Raw genomic sequence first — 19,949 nt, 5'->3', positions numbered from 1 at the left:
GGCACTACTAGCGATTCATCGAACTGTGTCCACCCGCACCTGTTTTTAGGGGAGCTTCTTCCGTCCAATCGAGAGATAAAGGGAGAGAGAGAGGGATAGTGAGGATCACGATATAATTGCTCATGACGAAGACATCAACTTCCACAGCCCAAAGGGGACAGAGCGGGTGGACCGTTCTGGTCACTTGGCGAAGCGAAGGTACGGAAGAAGGTTGATTAATATTCCATACATCACCGTGAGGGACTTCTTGTCTGCATTGTTCCCTTTTTGGGGGCAAGCTTTCTCTCTCTCTCTCTCTGTCTGTTTTTTTTTAATTTTTTATACATCCGTGAGGATTTACCCCACCCCAAAAGGTGTCCCCATTCAGTTGGATTGTATCTGTTGCGATGGATACCAACACATGGAACACTTGATCGTTTCGCTCTCTCTCGCTCTCTTTCTCCCTTCTTTGAAATGCTATTTCGTGCGTATGTGAGTATGCTTGTTATTGTTTTTAATTACATACGGAACGTGCATAGGGAGAAACACTAAGCCACTGCTACTAAAACGGGGTGGTGCGGGAGAGTGCGGTGGGTGCGAGAGCGAGACACCCTTCCTACCAGGGAGAGGGAGAAAAAAACAAACAAACAACGCATTAGAGGGAACTGTACGCTGGTTTTGCGCATTTTGCAGTCGTCGATCGGCGCAACTAGGCGCTCTCGAGCGCATGTATGTGCGTGCGTGTGTGTATGTGTAAGGGAAGGGGAGGGATAGTGTATATGGAAAAATCAGTGCACCGTCAGCCCCTTGGAGGGCCTGAGGGCTTTAGCAGTTGTGACCGTAGGGTTGAGTTTGCGTGAAGATGGTCCTCTACCGCCCGGCCCGGTTGATAGTCATTTGTTAATTTAATGCCACCCATGGGGCTGACATCATCGCTAAGGACGGCCAAAAGGGACCAGTGTGCGTGTGTGTGTGTGACAGTGTTTGAGTTCTTTCGGTTGAGAGCATAATTAAGCGTTCACAGTTAGATGCCGGGTGGGTTAAGAATATGCTGGACATTCATTAACCCGACAAAGAAACTCGCTCATTAAATTGAGGATCAAGTTCGAATCGATCGGAGTGTTCTAGTAAAAATTGGTTAATTTTCCCGGAACAATTAACAGCCATCTCTTTTGTCTTCTTCATTCCCCCAACACAGTGCAGTGCGTCTTTTTTGTCGGTGAACCTTTGGTGCGCGAGCTTTATGAAATTAGATTAATTAGTGTCGGCGTCGGGGCTTTAGCGCGTGCCTGACAAACAGCTCGCTCAATCTTCCACGTGAAAGTTTTACTCTTCATTACACTCCAGTGTATGTGTGTGTTGTTTCCCTCCCTACGTGGCTGCGGTCTTGCTTTCATTAATTTCCCTCTATTGCTTGTGCCGCCGTGAAAATGAGTGCGTGACCGGTTTTGTTGTTGTTGATCGCGATTGATTGCCGCCCGGTTGGCCTGGAGTGATAGTGGCAGCCGTAGGCATGCTGATGAGCAATGGTAAACTGGTGCGGTGCAGCAAAACCAAAACTTCCATCAGCCATCCGCAACCAGCCCCGTCCTGTGGATCCTACGTGTACGTGGTTAGTACGTGTTGCATACGAGAGTGCATGAACACAACCGACGACGGTGATTTGAAGCGGTGAAACGGCGTGAAAGAAAGTGTCGACCGTGTGCTTGCGGAAGAATATTAGGCCGCGCGCGTTCGGGAAGCGAACGATTAGAAAATGTTTTCGAGATTGTGTAAAAACACCATCTTCCCTACGGGAGTGAGCCAATCTTCTGCGGCGGCTGCTTCCACCACAGCACAGGGCGACAGCGGCACGGATCGGACAGGTGAGTGTGCTTGTAATGGAGCTTTTAATTACACTTTGATTTAGTGAAGATTCGCTAACAGTCGTTGTAGATTAAGTCTCTAGTTTTGTTATTTATCAACCAATAACTGAGTAAATAAGGAAAAAAATGTCTACTTTCTATGTATCTTTTAAACTTTTCCGACTTAAAAGACTGCGTTGGAGCATCTACAGTAGTGTTGGGTTTCAAAAAAAATTCGTGGAGATTCATTCATGTGAATCCTTAGCGATAAGTGATTAAAAAAGATTAAATTCCAAAGATTTGTGAATCTCCAAGGAAGTATAAATCTCTAAAGATCCATGAACTTCCTCGAAAATCTGAAAATCTCAAAATCCTCGAAGATAATATGTAAGATTCATGAATCCATTAAGATTCATAAATCTCTTCATGAATCGTCATGAGTCTTTGAAGATGTATGATTTTCAAAATATTGAATTTGCGCATTCCCATGATAGAGTTGTCAACTCTCACGACCGTCCTCCTCGTAGCAAAACCAACCATCCGGCTTCGTGGTACTTGCCAAGAAGATTCGTAGGTTGTTACGCCTAGAAGGAGAATAATAAGAAACTCAAGCTCTATGAACCTTTGGAGATTTAGAAATTTCTTGAGATTCCTGAATCCTTCGAGATTCGTGAATCTTTCGCAATATATGCATCTTTAGAGATACATGAACCTTTCCAACCGAGATTCAAATTCCATTGAAACATTTTGAAGATTCATTCATATTCAGATGAATCAGAATCAGATCTATCCAACACTAATTAACAAGCATAATGTTTTAGTAGCTATTAAGTTAAGTATTGTTTTCTAGTTTAAGTACTACAATCAGAAATTCATGTGTCAGGGACAATAATTGAGACAAAATTGAAGCAATTAAGATGCCCTAGTCGCAACAATAGATGACTTTAAGGTAACTTGAAACTACTACTACTACTACTAATTCAATACTGATACAACATCGCAGCACAAAATCTAATAAGACTTTGAAAGAATGTTCTTTCCATAAGCAAAACTTATCGCCTTAACTCGATCCAGACCGATCACGTCAATGCTACGTATGATCTTCACTTTTCTCTCTCTCCTCCCCACCCCAAAACCCATTTGATTTATGCTACGGGGCACCAGGGAAAAAGAAACGGCTTGACGTCATTTCGACGCTATTTTGTCGATGGGCTCCCTTTATTATCTTCTGCGCGGGCTCGTTTTCCACCCAACCGGGGGCCATTTATCAGCGATTTTGTAGATGATCGTGCGGTGGCTATGTGCACTATCTAGCCCTTCCCGAGCCTCTTTAGAACTAGTGAAGTTACAAAGAGCTACGAAAGAAAGCTAGAAGGGTGGAAAAAAGATTCTTCCCTTATTAACCGGGGCTCCCTCTCTTTCTTACAAACCGATCGTCAAAGTTTTCGAGAGACCTATCATAACATCAGTCATCTGGTGCCCGCCATCGTACCGTGCGAGCGTGTGTGCCCTTCGGTGCAGTCGTTCATCAGTGGCAGCAAAGAGCCTGCCAGATGGGCCTTTCAACGGGCATTTGTTGCGTCCGATTGCACCGCCGAGCAGGGCCGGGCATAGAACCATCATCGGAAAACAGGAAGGGCAGCCGGGGCAGCGTTTCTTAACGATGAAATCGTGATTGATTTTTGTCGGAATGAAGCTAAGAGCCCCGGCCTGCACGTGGTTTTGCAGCAGGATCGGGTTCGGCGCGGTTAAGGATGTCTGTTCTGGGAAAGTCCGCGTGCCGGGATTGGTTAGACGCGTTGCTATTTCGAGCATAAATCTCTTGCACCTTGTGTCTGTTTTTCTTCGCTTTGCTTTGCCCAGAACGAGAGAACATTAACGATCATGATCATGATGATGATGATGATGATGATGATGGTGATGATTTGTCTTCACACTGTGTATTAGGCACTCGCAAGCGGCCCAGCCGAAGATGATGATGCCCTAACGATGAGGGGCCGCGTGAGCTCGTGAGCTTTCCGCGGACTGTGGATTCCTGGCGTTCCGCCGGTGCGAGTGCGGATTCTGGCACCGATCCAACTGTTCTATCGCTTATTCGTTCGTGCATTTAACTCTCCTAAACAAGAGGATGAAACATCGAGAGGATGGAAAACAGGCACGGGCTTTGCGGTGAAATTATAACATAATCGTACACTCGCGATCATAACGCTGGGTTCTCGGTCTGTTCGCAGGAATGTTCGTGCCGATCACCGGAGGGAGCATAAATTTTTATGCGAAACGCTGGTGCCAGTGGTGATGGTGCTGAATTCCTCTCCCGGTACGGGAAGAACCACCTTTCCTTTTGGGTGGTGGGTTGCCCTCTAGAGCTGGATTTACGATGGTCCAGTTGCAGTGAGCAATGCAGCCGGCACAATTCTACCGTATAGGTTCTAAGGCACCACTGGATGGCATAAATCGTGGGAGTGCCGTGGCTCGGTGCTGTAAACGGTCGTTGGAGCGCACAACAGTGTGTTGTTGGTAGGCTTCCAATTTCATTACCATAATTTTCCCGCCTCACCAGGAGTACCGGAGCGAATATGTTCTGCCGCTTTGCCTTGGAAAGGAAATCGGAGGGCTAGCGCAGCGTCCAGAGAGAGAGAGAGAGAGAGAGAGCGAGTTGTCGATCATCGTTCTCTCGTACCGGTTCGGTGCTAATAAGCGTCCACCGTGCCACACGTTTGGTGTGCTGGGGTTGAAATGCATCTGCATTGAGGAGGTAAATGTTTACTGGTACCCCATCTCCCCCATCGCTGGGCATTTGCTTCCGAGTGCAACTAGAACAAGATTAATTGTTTCCTACTCGTCATCGGCCGGTCCGGTGCGCGGCTTTTTGCGGTTGTGTGTCGGAATCGTTTGTTACATCGAGGGCAGCAAGGTGGACAAATTTATCTTACACCCCTACCACGGTATGAGGCCCGTGGTGAGAGGGTTGGTGTAGTGCAGGAATGCCGCTTTATCCCGTGCCGCTAGTTAACCTAGTTTTGAAAGGAAGGAATCTACAAAGTATGGGAAGTAGTCGTTGGCGATTTTGAAGGATTTGAAATAATTTCAGTAGAAATTATCTCACTATATTGCATGTGGTTTGAACAGCCAAAGTGATGATTTTTCATAAGCAACCAGTTTGGGCAAGTTTTGTGGCTGTGTTGAAAAGGATCGAGTGGCAATATGCGGTCATTGAAATGAATTCCTAAGACTGAGATATTGACAATTAGTCACTTTCGAATACTTATGCAGCTGGCGACGACCACAAGGCGATTGTAGCGCTGGATAAGTAAGTAGGTAAGAAAGGTACTGCAATTGACTAAATTATTTGAAGGTTTCAATCACATCAAATCTATCAACAAGATAGCTCAATTTGTCGAAATCATAGATTATGATTATCATTATGTAAAGTCTGATGATCACATCAAACAGAAATTCCTCATGAAATGATACATCTTTGGTTTTCGTGTCATACAAACTTCGGAAATATGTTGCATTTCAATTTCTCCCAATCTGTTTACAGATTTTATTGACTACAACCACTTTAGGAACATAAAACCACAACCTTAGGAGGACATTCTTTAACAACTTTAGCTGTAAATTTCCTCTTCAATTTTCATTAATATCTTCCTATTTGCTAGGAATGCAACAAAACCCCAAATTAAAACAGCAGCCAAGGTCCAATGTCAGGGTGAACTGGGCTGTGTTGAAATTGTTTACCATCACCAACCAACCCAGACACTGCTCCGACCCCTTGCGCAATCAGAATTATCTTAAACGTTGAGTGAAATATTTTCATTAGCAGCGATAGCAGTCTCCTTCCCCTCAGCCCGCCATGGTCGTGCGGCGTGGGGTTAAAAATTTGACATTTAGCTAACAACATCATCATAATCTCGTAATTGCTACCGCAATTATTCCTTACCATCGGTTACTGCGGGTGCGCGTCGACTGACCGATGCCGAAGCGACCATGTGGGCCGAAACCACCATAAGCGAACGCACCCAGAGAACCACTGGGGAGGGAGGAATAATTGCGTTCACAGTACGAGTGAAATTACGCCAGATAGGAGTAGGACTATGCCAGGCAGCACAACACACCGGGAAGGGAAAGAATAGAAATTAAACGGGCAACAGCACAACAGGTCGATCGTTTGCGTGCGTGCAGGGTGCAGCACCCTGGACACGATGCTGCATTTGCTGCCCCGTGCAACCGTGCGATCATCAGGTGCATGCGAGATCTGCTTTTCCGCTGCACGGCATTTGTTTGTTCTCGCCTGTTTACCAGTGCAAGGGTTTTCTTGCTGCTGCTGCTGCTGCTTTCCGTTCCTTCCGTTTTGTAGGAGGGAATCGTTGGAACGTTGGATGAAGATCTCATTGCACCGATCACCCGAGCATAGGGGGGAAAGGCAACGGAAGCAACAGCGAGGCAACTCTGCGGCGGCCAGCATTATGTCGGCTTCTTGCTACGGGTGGTTGAGTGAATTGAAGATTATAGGGAGTTTAAATTAAACCATACCGTGCAACCAGGCTGTGGCACACACATCGCAAGGCCGTGCTTTGATGGTCGTTATGAGCGTTTGGAAGGCGGAAGAGGCTTTTCATTCGTGTTAATCCAATCCGATTGAAATGTTTAATTTTAAGTCTTGGGGTTTGGGCGAGGTAGGGAAGGCATTCCATTGCTGGGCGGGCTTCGAGATTGGATGTAACAGGAAGGAGTTAATTAAATTGAGTTTGAAAGCATGGAAGCATAAAGTCGATAGCCGATATAGTTCCTTCTATTTCGGTTTTCTTTTTACAAATTTCACTTGTAACATATATTATGTTGAAGAGATATTTTTAAAACAATTCGTTATTTTTTCCGAACGATTGTGATGACTCTATGCAAGTGACGTTTGTTTGGATTTAGTTTAGCAGTTTACAGATTGGCTTTTTCTGAATTCGGTCACCTGAATTCATGGTGTTCCAAACAATTTTGAAGCCTCGTTAATCTCGATTATTAAATATTTTCAGCTCAGATAAACAATACGTTTTATTGAAGTGGTAGAAAACCATTTCATGATGTCCTTTTAGGCATTTAAGCCAAGTAGAGGAAGAAGAAGAAATAGTAATTAAATCCAGATTTGTGTTCATATTAAAATGCGATGATAATTATTATTATTATTATTATTATTATTATTTATTTAAATTTGTTGGCCTCTAGGGTTTTACAAATGTGCTCTTATAATCTAGGAAAACATAAGGGATGAGGATTCACGAAGACGGGAGCGGAATTGGGAAACTGGGACGTTGAAGTCGAATAGGAGATATGAATCGTTGAAGGCAGAAAGAGCGCGCAAGAAAGGGTCATTCTGGCCATGACGAGTTTGGCGGGAAGGAATAAGGAGCGGGGGTCGGTCACGTAGACGACGTGAGGGGACATAGATAGGAATCGAGGATAGGAGGGCGGGAACATCCAAGTCATTGGAAAGGAGGCAGGCAATGAAATATGAGTAGTAGTAAAGTAATCATACTGCATAACATTCTTAATGCTCATAGTTTACGATTCCCATATAAAAATCCGGTTGGAAGGACCAAAAACTAACGGCTGTATCAATTTCGTAGCATTTGCAATCTAACTTCTATATGTTTTTGATAGATTGATGCTCATATTAAAATGCGATGGTAATATAAAAGTAATCATACTGCCATGACATTCCTAATGCTCATAGTTTACGATTTCCATGTAAAAATCCGGTTCGAAGGACCAAAAAACTAACGGCTGTATCAATTTGTCGTACCTGTTTGTCGATAGCTTAGCCGTAATCTTTCTTCCAAAAATGCTCAAATCCAAGAACTGTTTGCAACTTAAGATTACTGTAAAAAGGCACTGTACGAAAACCTTCATAATATGGGACGAGAGCATTGAGCTAATTCCATATTCCCTTAAGATTGAACCCATCGAACGGTGCACCGAGCCCAACGAGCCAGCAGATGCTACATAAAGAAGGGAGGCTGCAAGAAGTGCAGCGAAGAAAACTGGCCCATAACAATTTCGGATGTTCCGCGGGGTGCTTATGGTTTGCCAACCTCCCCGGTCTATATGAGTCTGTGCCATTCCGGAACATGTAAGGCACACGGGCAACATATAATCATAATTCACCATTTTGCCCATCACCATCATCATCATCATCGTCGTCGTTGTTGTTGTTGTTGTGGGCCGCCCCACAAAAACGATATGGAGAGTATGTGGAATGCATGTGCAGTTGAGCAGAAACAAAACCAAAAAAAAAGCTGAGAAAGTTAAGAACGGGGAGTGTTGTACCAACAGCAGCAAGAAAACTCCACACACGAAAAACGATTTTTGGTGGCGGCGGCGGCAGTAACAGTCTGTGTGTGTGCATTTAATTTTAGCAATGCATCATCGAATCCGGACAGCCCAGCCTGGTGGCTAGAATGTGGCCCATCGTGTCGGCCAACGGGTCACGGTGTGTTTGTACTTTTTGTTGTTGTTTTGTTTTTCGTTTGCAAAGCTTATTAATGTATCCGCCGGGATGCACCAAACGCCTGGTGCATATGCAATTCTACATACGCGGGAGGGTAATCATAATTACATGATGGTGCGCAAAAGTGGTACGGAGCGAATTGTACAAAAAGCCGTTGCCGAAAACCGAAAAAAGCGCAAAAAAAACCAAGCACTGTTGATGGGGAGAGCAGAAGGAAACTGTCCATCCTGACCAGCGTCTTTTGTTTTTGAGAATAGTATAGTAATAAGCAAAAATTTAACAGAAAAAAATCCCTCAAAATTTGATCATTCTGGCAATGAAATTGGACAAAAAGGCTGCAAAAGACGTTTGGACAGTTTGGATAGCGTTTTTTGTTTTTTACCAACCAGACGTAAAACAAAACACAACTGGTTCCGCGTGTGCAGTATGCAGTTGCTGCTGCGGGTGTTTGGCGGACATTTTGGCGGGCCATCTCCGGTCGGAGCTGGTGATTGCCGGCAAATTTGCAGCTCAACCGGACTCGGTTCCGTTCCGCTCGATGCTTTTTTTTGTTTGCTGGATTCTTTCTCCAAAAAAAAAAACAGGATTCTTGCAAAGGATTTTAAGGGTGAAGGATAGAGGGGACAAGCAAGGGGGGATAAGATTTGATCGAAGCGCATTATCGTTTTGGAAATTGGGGTGGGCAGAACAGAAAGGCGCATCGAAACATTCTCCGGACGGAACCGAACTGGACCGTTTTTGTTGTGCTTGCTCGGTCTGCTGGCAGCAGCTTCCCATTTGTTCCGCGGTAAAACCACAGACAGGTCTGCAAGCGACACCTTCTGCTGCGACTTCGTGGACTTCGACGACCGTGAAAGCCATAAATAATCTCTTTTCGGGTACGGGAGATGTTGTTGTCGGTTGGTGTTTTGTTTTTAGTCGCTTTAATTCCACCCCGGTACAGCACTGGATGTAAGGAAGCAGGGATGTAAGGAAGTGCGAGTAACAAAATGCCGGAGTGGCGCGCTTGATGATGGGTCAGAGCACACTGTGCCTGTCACGGGTTCGGGGGAGTCAATGAGAAGGGAGGAATGGATGGGGCGGTAATTGCAAGTACGGTCGTTTAATTTTATTTCGCTTCATTTTAATTTTCACCCTTTACCCCATCAACACGGTTTGACACGGCGGGCGAGAGAGAGAAAGAGGGAGAAGGTTGGCCGATTCCTTTTGCCCTTAAAGTCTTAAAGGATAAGGATAAGGAAACGAATCAGCGCAGGAATCGGGAGCGGCACACACGGGCATAAAATGGGAAAATTGAGAGCAAGGGTGGAAAGCGAGACACCGGCAGAGCTATTCACGATCGATCAGATCAATTTGCGCGATGGGTCAATTTGCAATTGGGTCTTTTGGTGCGCAGTTCGATGCATCTTTTTTGAAGGCGGCTTTAAAAAAAACAGCTGGAACACACTCACACACACTGAAACGTCAACCATGTGACGAAAGCGCAATTTGGTGAAGGGCGGTGGGATTAAAACACGAAACATAAAGCACGATTGATCGATTCGGTACCGAAAGAATGGCAGCAAGGCGAAGGCCTTTCCCTTCCTTCTTCCTTTAGTTTTTGTTTTTTGGGACTGAAAAAAAACGGAAACGATTAAAGGATCGGGCAACCCCGCCGCCGACGCCAGGATCGAAGGTCAGAAGAAGTCGTTTTAAATTCCAACCTAATGCGCGTACGATCGCAAATCACCATCTCCGAGCGCGCGCGCGCGCTCGCGATATCGGCTCGAATGCAGCGGCGGGCAAGATCGATTGGTGGACTCGTTTTTTGTCGTTTTTTTTTTTTGAACCCTTTTGAGATTGTAGCACAATCCCGGGGGGATGGAAGAGTGTAATGATCCGGTAATTTACGTGCAAAAACTGTGTTGCAGAAGCAACAAAAAAAAAAAGACGAAAAATACGGAAAGCAATGGCCACGACGAAGTTTGACGGGTGCATTTCCTGACGGGCGGGAGAACGCGTACCGAATTTTATGGCACTTTCGAGCAGCAGTTGGAGGAGACGAGGGAGGGAGGGAAAGAGAGCGGATGAAACAAAAAGAATGCAGCTGTGAAAACCGAACCGGGGCTGCAGCGAAAGGACTGTACAAAAAAATGCATCCTCTCCCCGAGTTCCAAACTGGGTGCTTACGCCACCACACCTGGTAGCTTGATGGGGCTTCCCTCCGTCTCATTGAGGGGGTTCTAGTGGGTATTAAATATGTATGCATTCGGTTGGTGTTTATATTGTTGCTGCGAGGGTAATAAGATTAAAATAAAACCATAATCCCAAGCAAGAGGAGATGGGAACTCGTGTTTCTTCACCACTCGTAACGATCGTAGTAACCACAATGCCCAGAAATAAAGAGCCTGGAGGGGGGGGAGGGGGGGGGGGTTTGGGTGGACACCCACAATGCTAAAGGAACACTTGGCAAGCAAATGTGCACTTCTGAATTAAAGTTAAATTTATTTTTATTATTCATTTACGCACATTATTGCCCCGGCTGCTTCCGCTGCTTCCCAAAACCGGACCCAACGATATTGATGTGCAGTCACGCATCGCTCACCCGGAATCGCTGTGCGGTGGTATGGTGGCTGCGGTGTGATAAGGGTAATAAAAAGACAAGCCTTTTGGGCAGCAATTTAATCGCCAACGAGCGGAGTTTGAAACTGTCGCGGCTGTAGTTTCTTGGACGCGCAAAAAGAAGCTTTGCTGCGCTTACTGAAAGGGAGGAGATGGAAAGATTATCATTCGATATCGTCCAGAGGAAGCACGGAAATTTCACCCGTTGCAAAACAATCTCTCTCAAACACACATACACACAGAGGCCAGGACTATTCGATTGCTTTTATGGGGCAATTAAAAAGTGATCAAAAAAGCGATCGACCAAAGCGCGATGCGATCGTGGAAAAAAAGCCCAACAGATTGATGCTTAATATCGGGTTGGAGAATATGCCTTTTACGTTGTTGTTGTTGCTTATTCCGTTGTGTGTGTGTGTGTGTGTGCGAGGGTGTGGAGATTACTGTACTTTTTTGGTCCACCCGGTTGAGCGTTTTCAGGTGCTCCGGCGGCATTTGATGCTGGCGCATTTCGTCGTCAGCCCCGTCAGCGGGACAGTATCAATTTATGGGTGATTTTTTTATTACCATTCATAAAATGGACTTCCCCCCGAATGTGCCCCCACTGGGAGCGTCCAGTACGAGGGGGGGGGGGGGACCCCGCTCTTCTTCAGTTGGTGAGAAACTGAACACATTTCGATGTTGTTTTTTGTTGTGCGTTTTGTAGGTGACACTTTAAAAAATGAAACGAACCAAACTAAACCCACGATCCATGCACGATCGAGGGAGGAGGAAAGGAAGATTCGCTGCTGGGCGGCAAGGGTAGCGCGGTGTTGAGTAATTTATAGATCATATTTATTCATTCAAACTCCCATGCATAAAATTGCATACATAAAACAAAGCGTCGCTCATTTTGTTCGTGTAAATAAACGAAATAAAACGTTTTGCTTTCTGGCGTTCTGGTGTAGCAAGCGCAAAGGTGGTTAATGTCAAATGTGTAAAAGTTTGGGGCTTTGGGGCGCTTCTCGCGCAGCTAGCGCAAACTACAGAGCACTTTGCTACAATGTTAAAAAGGTTCGCGATACGCTTTTTAGTTTAATCGAGCGCGTGATCGTGGCTGTAATTTGCCTGCCAACAACGTTTATCCCCGGGAGGAGAGTGAACTGTAATCGAATCAGTGATGCAGAAGCGCAGATGCTGGGCGGTTTGTATCCCTTACAAGGTAACACATAGAAAAAGACCGAATGGGGGGGGGGGGGGGGGGGTGAGTGGGCGATTGCCTATTTCTACATTGGATGCAAAACAACAAGAAAAGCATCCAACATTTAAAAAAACTGACTAAAAATGATTCTTCTGCGAAGAATTTTGCTTACCTCTGGATTTGCGCTTGTTTTCGAGCGATCAATCTTCCCGGCAGCGCATTATTAAGTGCGGGAAATTGATAACACGTTTGCGGACGGATGGCGAACCTGGCTACCAGTATTACTACATTTCCTCCAAAATCTTAAAAGAGATGAACGAAAAAAAAACGAATCAGACAACAAACATGAGTTGATTATACGTGTGCGCCGGAATCAGTGTTTTTTTGCAGATCTTGGTCGTTATGTCTGTCCGCGTGTGTGTGTGTTATTTGCTTCGTTCTACCGCTACTGTTACGCTCCCCATTTGGCCAACAACAAAAAAGCGGGGTTAGTCGCTTGTGGGGCGTTGAAATCCATTGCCATCGCCACCGGGTTTTGTCCCGCAGTGTGTGTGCTTGTGTGCCTGTGTGGATCAGCGTCCCGTGGTAGAATCATTATCATCCTCCCCTGTCCTCAAAGGTTCCTCCTTCCGTCGCACATCACCCGAACCGTTTATGTCGTTCTTCGTTCCTCCCTGCCCTGCCCTGCCCGACCGATTGGGTTCCATTTTTGGGACAGGCAAGGAAATTATGCAAAACGGTTGCAAAACGAGCGGTACCCACCGTTTGCTGTTCGCATCGGCCGTTCCGTTTTGGGGCCGCCGTCACGAACGATGCGCGAACGAACAAACACGGGATAGACACACTGACGGGTGTGTGTGTTTGTGTCGGGCGATGGACGTGTTTGCGCGCTGCACTCTGGCTGGCAGGCTGGCGACTACACGACCTTTTTTTTTTGCTGTTGTTGTTGCTGTGCCCCATCCCTTGTCCATGGCCGTGCTAGTTACATTGTCGGTAGAAAAAGGGAATCCCTTCCGATCACCCCTTTTACGGTAAAAAAGGGGTGCGAGGAGGCAGTGGGGGGGGGGAAGCCTCCCGTGCACGATGTTATGCGGGTGATCGCTGGGGCGACTTGCGACTGATTGCCCCCTTTCCGTTGCGGCAGTATCATTTGCACGCGGAGGGACGGAAGGAGCGGCACACCATTCGTAAGTGCCATTCGGAGATATGTGTGTGATGCGGATTCAGATCATCATTACCCGCGTCCCAAGAAGGTGTGGAAGGAGTGGTTGGGAGGAGCGAGAGAGAGAGAGAGAGAGAGAGCGGGGGCAAAAACACAGAAGGTCGTGCGGTCAATTCGTGTTATCTTCCGGGCGGCGGGAATTGCTTGTCTCAGGATGGGCCCTAATTTTTCCTTCCCAATCGTGTTCTAGGGGGTGAAAGGGTGCGTTGTGCGCCGCCAACTTCCCGATTTGTCTGCAGCCGGACCTTCACTCCTGGGAAGCTGGAGTTTCTGTTGTTGTTGTTGTTGTTGTTGTTGTTGTTGTTGTTGCAGTGCAGTGCGCCATCCGGTGTGCGCTCCATTGTGGCAGATCGTTGACGTTTGAGCTGCACGTTCTGGAGCGCGTCCCCCTGTTCTGCCTCGTTCGCGATGCCAGTGTCCGCTGACGAAAGGATGAACTTGCCCTCCGCAGTCTCTCCCACCCCTCCCCTTCCATTGCTGCGGCTGCCTGGATGATGATGATGATGACCGGCTGCCACGGCCAAAGTCACGCATATCACGATCGGGCTATTAAATTCGATAGAGTGTATAATATTTTCCTCCTGCCCGGGCGCGGAGATGGTCCGCTTTTCCGCGTTCGTAATCTTGCGCTATCGCGCGCCGCTGCCCCCGTGAGATGCCGTGTGGACATTGCGGTGGTGCACGCAGCCGGCACCGGGCGGCAGTCGGAGCTGTGCAGTGCTGGGTGCTGCCTTGCGCTCGTGGTTCTGGCCCTTCGAAGGGATGGGAGCGATGCGGCTGCCTCAGTTGTTGGCAAACATGCACCTTCTGGAAACCATAAAGCTCGGTTAGTTTGGGTTGATTTGGTGAGCGAAGAAAAGAAAGGAGCAAGAGAAGGAGAGGGCATCTTTCTGTTGCCCGATAGCGTACAGGTACAAGAAAGAATGGCGTTTCTTATCATGTTATCGTCTTAACAGGGATTAAATTTAATTACTTTGAGTCTCTGCAACACATACGATAGGGATTTTCACATGATACGGCACTACAGCTGATTGTGAATGAAGAATTGCATTAAAAATTTGTGACCAATCAGGCAAAGATATCACTTGAAATCCCAAATTACTAATTTCAAACAAAATTTACGTTTATACTGATTTCTATGATTTGGAGTTTCAGTTTTGCACCCGAGCTACGCTAATAATGCGTTTCGGGGACATTCGCATAACTCGGATTTTAGTCTAGTCGGTTTTTAGCCAAAATATGAATGATTTTGAAGTTTTGAAGTTTTTTTATGATTAAATTTAGTAGTTCAATGTTCATTTTTACTTATTTCATATAATTATGGTAGAAAATTCGGTAAATTATGTATATTTAGCGATTTAAAACATTTAGCAAAACTGCAATTTATTTTTGAATTTGGCAGTTACTGGAGGAAATTGTACCAATTTAACGTATGATGTGTCAAAGCAAAAAAAATCCTCGAGTGTCGCGTAACTCAGGGGGAAGACTGTGAAGTGATTTTTTGATAACCCATAAGCAGGATAATAGCCAGTCATACGTATGGGTGCACACGGTCCATTCGAGGCTTGAACCCATGACGGACATGTTGTTAAAGTCGTACGAGTTGACGACTGTACCACCAGACCGGGCCGTACCGTCTCTCTGTGTAGTATAACTGCATGTATAACAAACGATTGGAATTTTAACCAATGGAAGCAACACAAAACGAATCCTTTTTTGCGTGTGAGTAAACCACGCTGCTGGCGGCGATGCGCTTATGAAGAAACGCCGCCGCTGCCAGCTATTACGCCCCTTGGGGGAATTATGAAAACTCATGAGAAACGAAACGTGTTTTGGCTTCTTCTGTGTCGGCGGGTCCCGTACCGTACCGTTGCCGTTTGGCATTCGCTAAAACACAGCGGCAAATTACTGTAACGAGTGGGATATATGCACGCTGATCCGTGGGAATGGGGCGGGAATTGAGGCGTTATTTTTTGTTTTGCTTTTTTAGGGGGAAAATGATGGAATTTCATACTTTGGTTTGGGAGTTTTAATCACCCAACTGCATGCCCCGAACATTTTGCTGCACAGAGAGTGCTATCACGGACTGCATGACTCACGCATTCTGCACCGAGAATTGGACTCGTTAGCGAACGAGGAGATGTGGTAAACAATTCCTTTCCTTTTTCTCGTTGCAAAAAACCCAAACTCATGTAACGAAGTTTAATTTTATTGATTTAATTACTCCTCCAAGCTGGCCAACGATGAGGCCAAACAGCTAGTATGCGAAAATATTCAATCAAAAGCTTGAGCGAAACTCCACCGTGCTGTGTTGCCAGTAGCAGCAGCTGCTGCTGAAGATTTATCGTTGTAAATGCAATAAATCCATAAAAAAAAACCGAACGCGCAACGAACGATACGCGTCCACAGTAGCAAAGCGCACGCTTTGAAACAGAATTCTGAAGCAACAGAGAGTGAAAACAAAGCGACAAGTCATCGTACCGGATATCATAATCGCTCGCGGGCGGGATTTTATGCTCGCCAAGGCACACGGCAGATTGATGTGTGAACATTTCCTCCTCGGCCGCTCAGCAGCCGGTATCGATGGCAATCAGACGCATCTTAATGGTTGATTAAATTATTATGATTATTGTGCTAATCCGTTTCCCAACCGTGCCCGATACTGGAAGCGTTTAGCCGATGGTATCAACCCTTAAAACCCTGCAGCGTGTCGTGTATCGGAGGAGCTACGGGTTAAGGGGTTTTTTTTAAAAGGTAATATGTTTTTTACCAGTTTTTTTATTGTTCTTTCCGTCACATTCCTAGACCAGCGGGCGGGTTTTTACTTGCGAGGCAAAGATTGGCTTCGATTACTGTGACTATGTGCAGGAATGGGAGAGGGGGGGACAAGAATTTGCCCTGTCACGGGCGATCATCAATCGGATCGGAGCGATCCGCGAGCGATCGATCGAATCGTCCGCCCAAGGGGTAGGAGAAGGGAAGAAAATTAAGAACAAATGTGAGGTGCGATAGCTGGACGGGGATGTGTTCAGATGTGTTCTTTTTTTTGTTGCTGTTGTTGCTTCAATGATCCAAAAGGCGACAAGCTTTGAGATTAGCTCACTCCGGCCGATCGCTTCAAGTTTGCGACGCGGGAAGGAAGGAACGCGCCATAAAAAAAGTTGGATGGAGAATCGTTCGTAGCTGCGGCGAACGATTTGTTTATGACGCAATTGAAACGGTTCTCAAATGATAGGAGCAAAAAAAAGACGAATTGAAACAGAAAACGGACTTTTGCAGCGGATTAAAGTCAACGGATGAAACGTCAATGTCGGATGTGGAGCGCAATGTCAAAGGCCTCGTAGGGGCGTTTTTTTTTGACGGATAGGGTGTGTGTGAAAAGTTGTCTGAAAGTGACAGTGGAAAGCGTTGAGAACGAACAGCCAAATGGTTGTGGGTTGGCGGTTTATTTTTGGTAACTTCAGGGAATGTCTGGGTGTGTATGTTTGATGATCGAATGCTGGTTGTGAAAGTCAAACTTGTTCTCAGAATTGAAAAGGAAAGCAGGAATTGAAATTGAAATTGAAGGTTTTTTTTGTTACAATTTTAATGAGACATCAATTCCAATCTAATCCATTCCAATTCCAATAGGAATCTTGAATAATATTAAATTAAAAGAGCTAATATAACCAGGTCTGCAACACATAAATCACTTTAAAACATGCAATAACATCTCTTTCAGTGGCACACGTTATTGCACAGATTAGAAACCTGTGCAATGGGACGCTCAACACGTCGAAGAAGCAAATAGTTGTTCCCAGGTGTAAATCACTACAAGCGATCCGATAAGATCAGTGACACCATACCTCCGATACCGATCTCTTCCATCCCAAGCAACACACGCACCCGAATAGGGTTGTTTGCGCCAGCATCGGAATGTAATGCCTTGACCCCCCCCCCCCTCCCCCTGTGTGTGTGTGATGTAATGCGTGTATGTTTCTCCTCCCTCCACCTGTCGTACATTTGCCGTACCACATTCCCCGCTCGAGACCTGCAGACGATCGAAGCGAACGAAGAGAGAGGAAGCAAAAAGCTCACCTCTTCCACCACAAACGATGGTTCGGTTTGCGGTTCTCGCTCGATTCAAACGGAATCATCGGTTTTGCACCAGCAGGCTTATGCTACAATTAATTACGTTTAAATTAAGCAAACGAATAAATTAATTGACGACGGCGCGCGCGCACGCTCGTACCACCCAAACGAGAAATTGCGCACGCACGCACACTAACCACCCAGCCGTCTTGATGCTGCTGCGGCAAAGCAGGACGCGAGCGCGCGCGCATTGCCAGAAATGGGTAAGCGGAGCCATTCGCCAACGCATTTCCTACGCGATCGTACCCCCCACGAAACCCCCCACACACTCTCCCGCCAAGCAGCCGGATCAACCGCGGTAGCATTGAAAGGCGGAAAACATGTGTCAAACGACAATGGTGCCCAGGCAGTGCGGGAACCAGAAAAGGGGAAGCGTTCCGGTTGCGGTGGGGATGATATGGCAGGCAAACATGATTTAGTTTATCGCCCGTTCGGAATCTTGACACTTGCCTACAGCATCACCACCACCACCTGGGAGAGATGCATTGGGTGTGTGTGCGTGTTTTTATTCGCCTTTTTCTCGATTGAGATTGGTTGTTTTTGTGCTTCCTTTTTGCTCGGGGGCTTTTGAACCACCTTCACAAACATGTGCAGCAGCAGCAGCGCTGGCAATAGGCATCGGTGCCAGGAGATGCATCATTTCACGTCCATCCATCAGCGACGTGCGACGATTCTGTGCCGCGATTGATATAATTTATGGAGTTTATTTGAACAAGGCAGAGCATTGTTAGCGATGCAATGTTGTGTGTTACCCCCTTCACCCCTCTCCACCCATTCAAGGCAACCGCATTCGATCGATCAAACGGTCAAGTTGCACATGAAGGCGGCGATGTGTAAATTACAGCGAGCGTGTTGTTGTTGCTTCGATCGGTCGAAAGACTTGTCTTGAGCACAAGTGACGAACACCGCGGTGGAACCGTTGGCAACAAAATGGTTCAGGATAAATTACTTGTAAAGGGAGAGGAACAGAAGGAGGGGTGAAAATAGAGAAAATAGTACTGAAATATTGCCTCCTATTTTTTTTTTTTGGTTCTGTGTTTTTGCTTCTTCGCGATAAGCTACAGCGGTACAGAAGAACCTTAACGAGAAGCTGTGATGGCCACTGTGATGGGAGGAGAAAAACGATTTTTTCTTCACCCATCCATCCGACTAAGGGGGAAGAGGGCTGTACAACAAATCAACATTCGTCACTTGAACCCCTTACTACCCTCTCTCTCACAGACCGCGGTGAAGCGGCGGTTCTATCTTAATCAGGCAGGAATTAAGACCCTTCTTCTAAACAAACGCACGCGAGGAGCACAGAAACAACACGGGGCACGTGTTGCTTTCGTTTGTCTGTTGCCTTCCTTTAGCCCTTATTCGTGTGCTTGTGTGTGTATGTGTGTGTGTTGTAATGCGCATCCAATATGTACGCGTATGGCCGAAAATGGAAGCTAATCTAAATAAATTCACCACCATCACGAGCGTGTAATTTGGCGCGTTACAGCCTACCGCGCAGTTCTTTGGTGCCCCGCTAACCCCCAGGTGCAAGCCCGGCCGAGATTGTTTCAGTGGTGTGGTTTGTCAAGCACAGGAGATGATCGTTAGATCCGCGATCGATCGCCGGCAACTAGATTCGTCGGAGGGTTCGTTGCTTGGTTCTTTTTGCTTCAGGTTGAAACCCGCCGTCTGCTTTTCGTTGCTGTGCGCACCTGTGCGCACGATGAGTGGTGAAAAGGTATCCATACACACACACACACACACACACACACACACACACACACACACACATATATATACACAGCAACGAATGCTTTTGCTAAGCTTCGGAAGGCCAGGGAGAAAAATGTTCGTCGATCGAATCGAAGTTGAGCCAGCCGACAGCCTCGGCACAGAAGAATAGGGTGCGTGGAGGGGTTTAAAAAAATCTAATCTCATCAGAATTGGATGAGCAAGCACAAAACAAAAAACAAAAAAGGCACGAGAGGACGAGAGTGAAAGAAAAAGAGTGCCCAAAAAAGAACCTCACAGATGGGACAACAAAAGTGGACACACAGTTGCGCTGAGTTGGAGGAGGCTGGTGGGTGGCTTGGGTGGCACGCGGTGAAGATTGTTTTCGTTTGTTGTTTCGATTTCATTTTTCTAGCACCGCGGACGCACAAGCAGCGAGGAGAGACACGCTAGAGCCCTTTTTTTGCCTGCCCATCTCTCCCAACTGTATCGAGGGTTGGCTTTCTTGGCTTACGAAATAGCCACGCCACGGTGAACGATCCACCCGGATTAAAGGTGGACAGGCTACACCGAATCATCGGGCAGGATCGGGTTTAATCTTTTGTTTTAGTTGCCGTGGTCTGGGGGCGGTTGAGGGTAAGGTTGTTATGCTGCTGCGGGAGCGTTTGCCTATGGCCCGGGTTTCGTTTCACTCCTCACTGTTATGCTGCCGTACCGGCGTTGACATGAAATGGGACAGATCGAGTGACGTAGATACCGGCGATAGCACTCATTGCATACGCT

General features: G+C 46.5%; 1 protein-coding gene across 5 annotated transcripts in view; it reads left to right on the top strand.

The window, feature by feature from the left end:
• LOC120948689 (uncharacterized) overlaps positions 1-19,949 on the top strand; it is a 41,333-nt gene that overhangs the window by 5,040 nt on the left and 16,344 nt on the right. For 2 of the 5 annotated variants that reach the window (XM_040365307.2, XM_040365303.2), the window contains exon 1: positions 658-1,844. In XM_040365307.2, the coding sequence (XP_040221241.1) occupies positions 1,736-1,844 (109 nt within the window). In that variant the 5' untranslated portion in view covers positions 658-1,735. Of the gene's footprint in view, positions 1-657; positions 1,845-19,949 lie in introns of those variants that run through there. The other 3 variants (XM_040365304.2, XM_040365306.2, XM_040365305.2) reach the window with 3 other exon arrangements.

This window comes from Anopheles coluzzii, chromosome 2 (genome assembly GCF_943734685.1).
Source record: "Anopheles coluzzii chromosome 2, AcolN3, whole genome shotgun sequence".
In the NCBI taxonomy this organism is placed as follows: domain Eukaryota; kingdom Metazoa; phylum Arthropoda; class Insecta; order Diptera; family Culicidae; genus Anopheles; species Anopheles coluzzii.
This window is presented reverse-complemented; position numbering and strand designations above follow the sequence as displayed.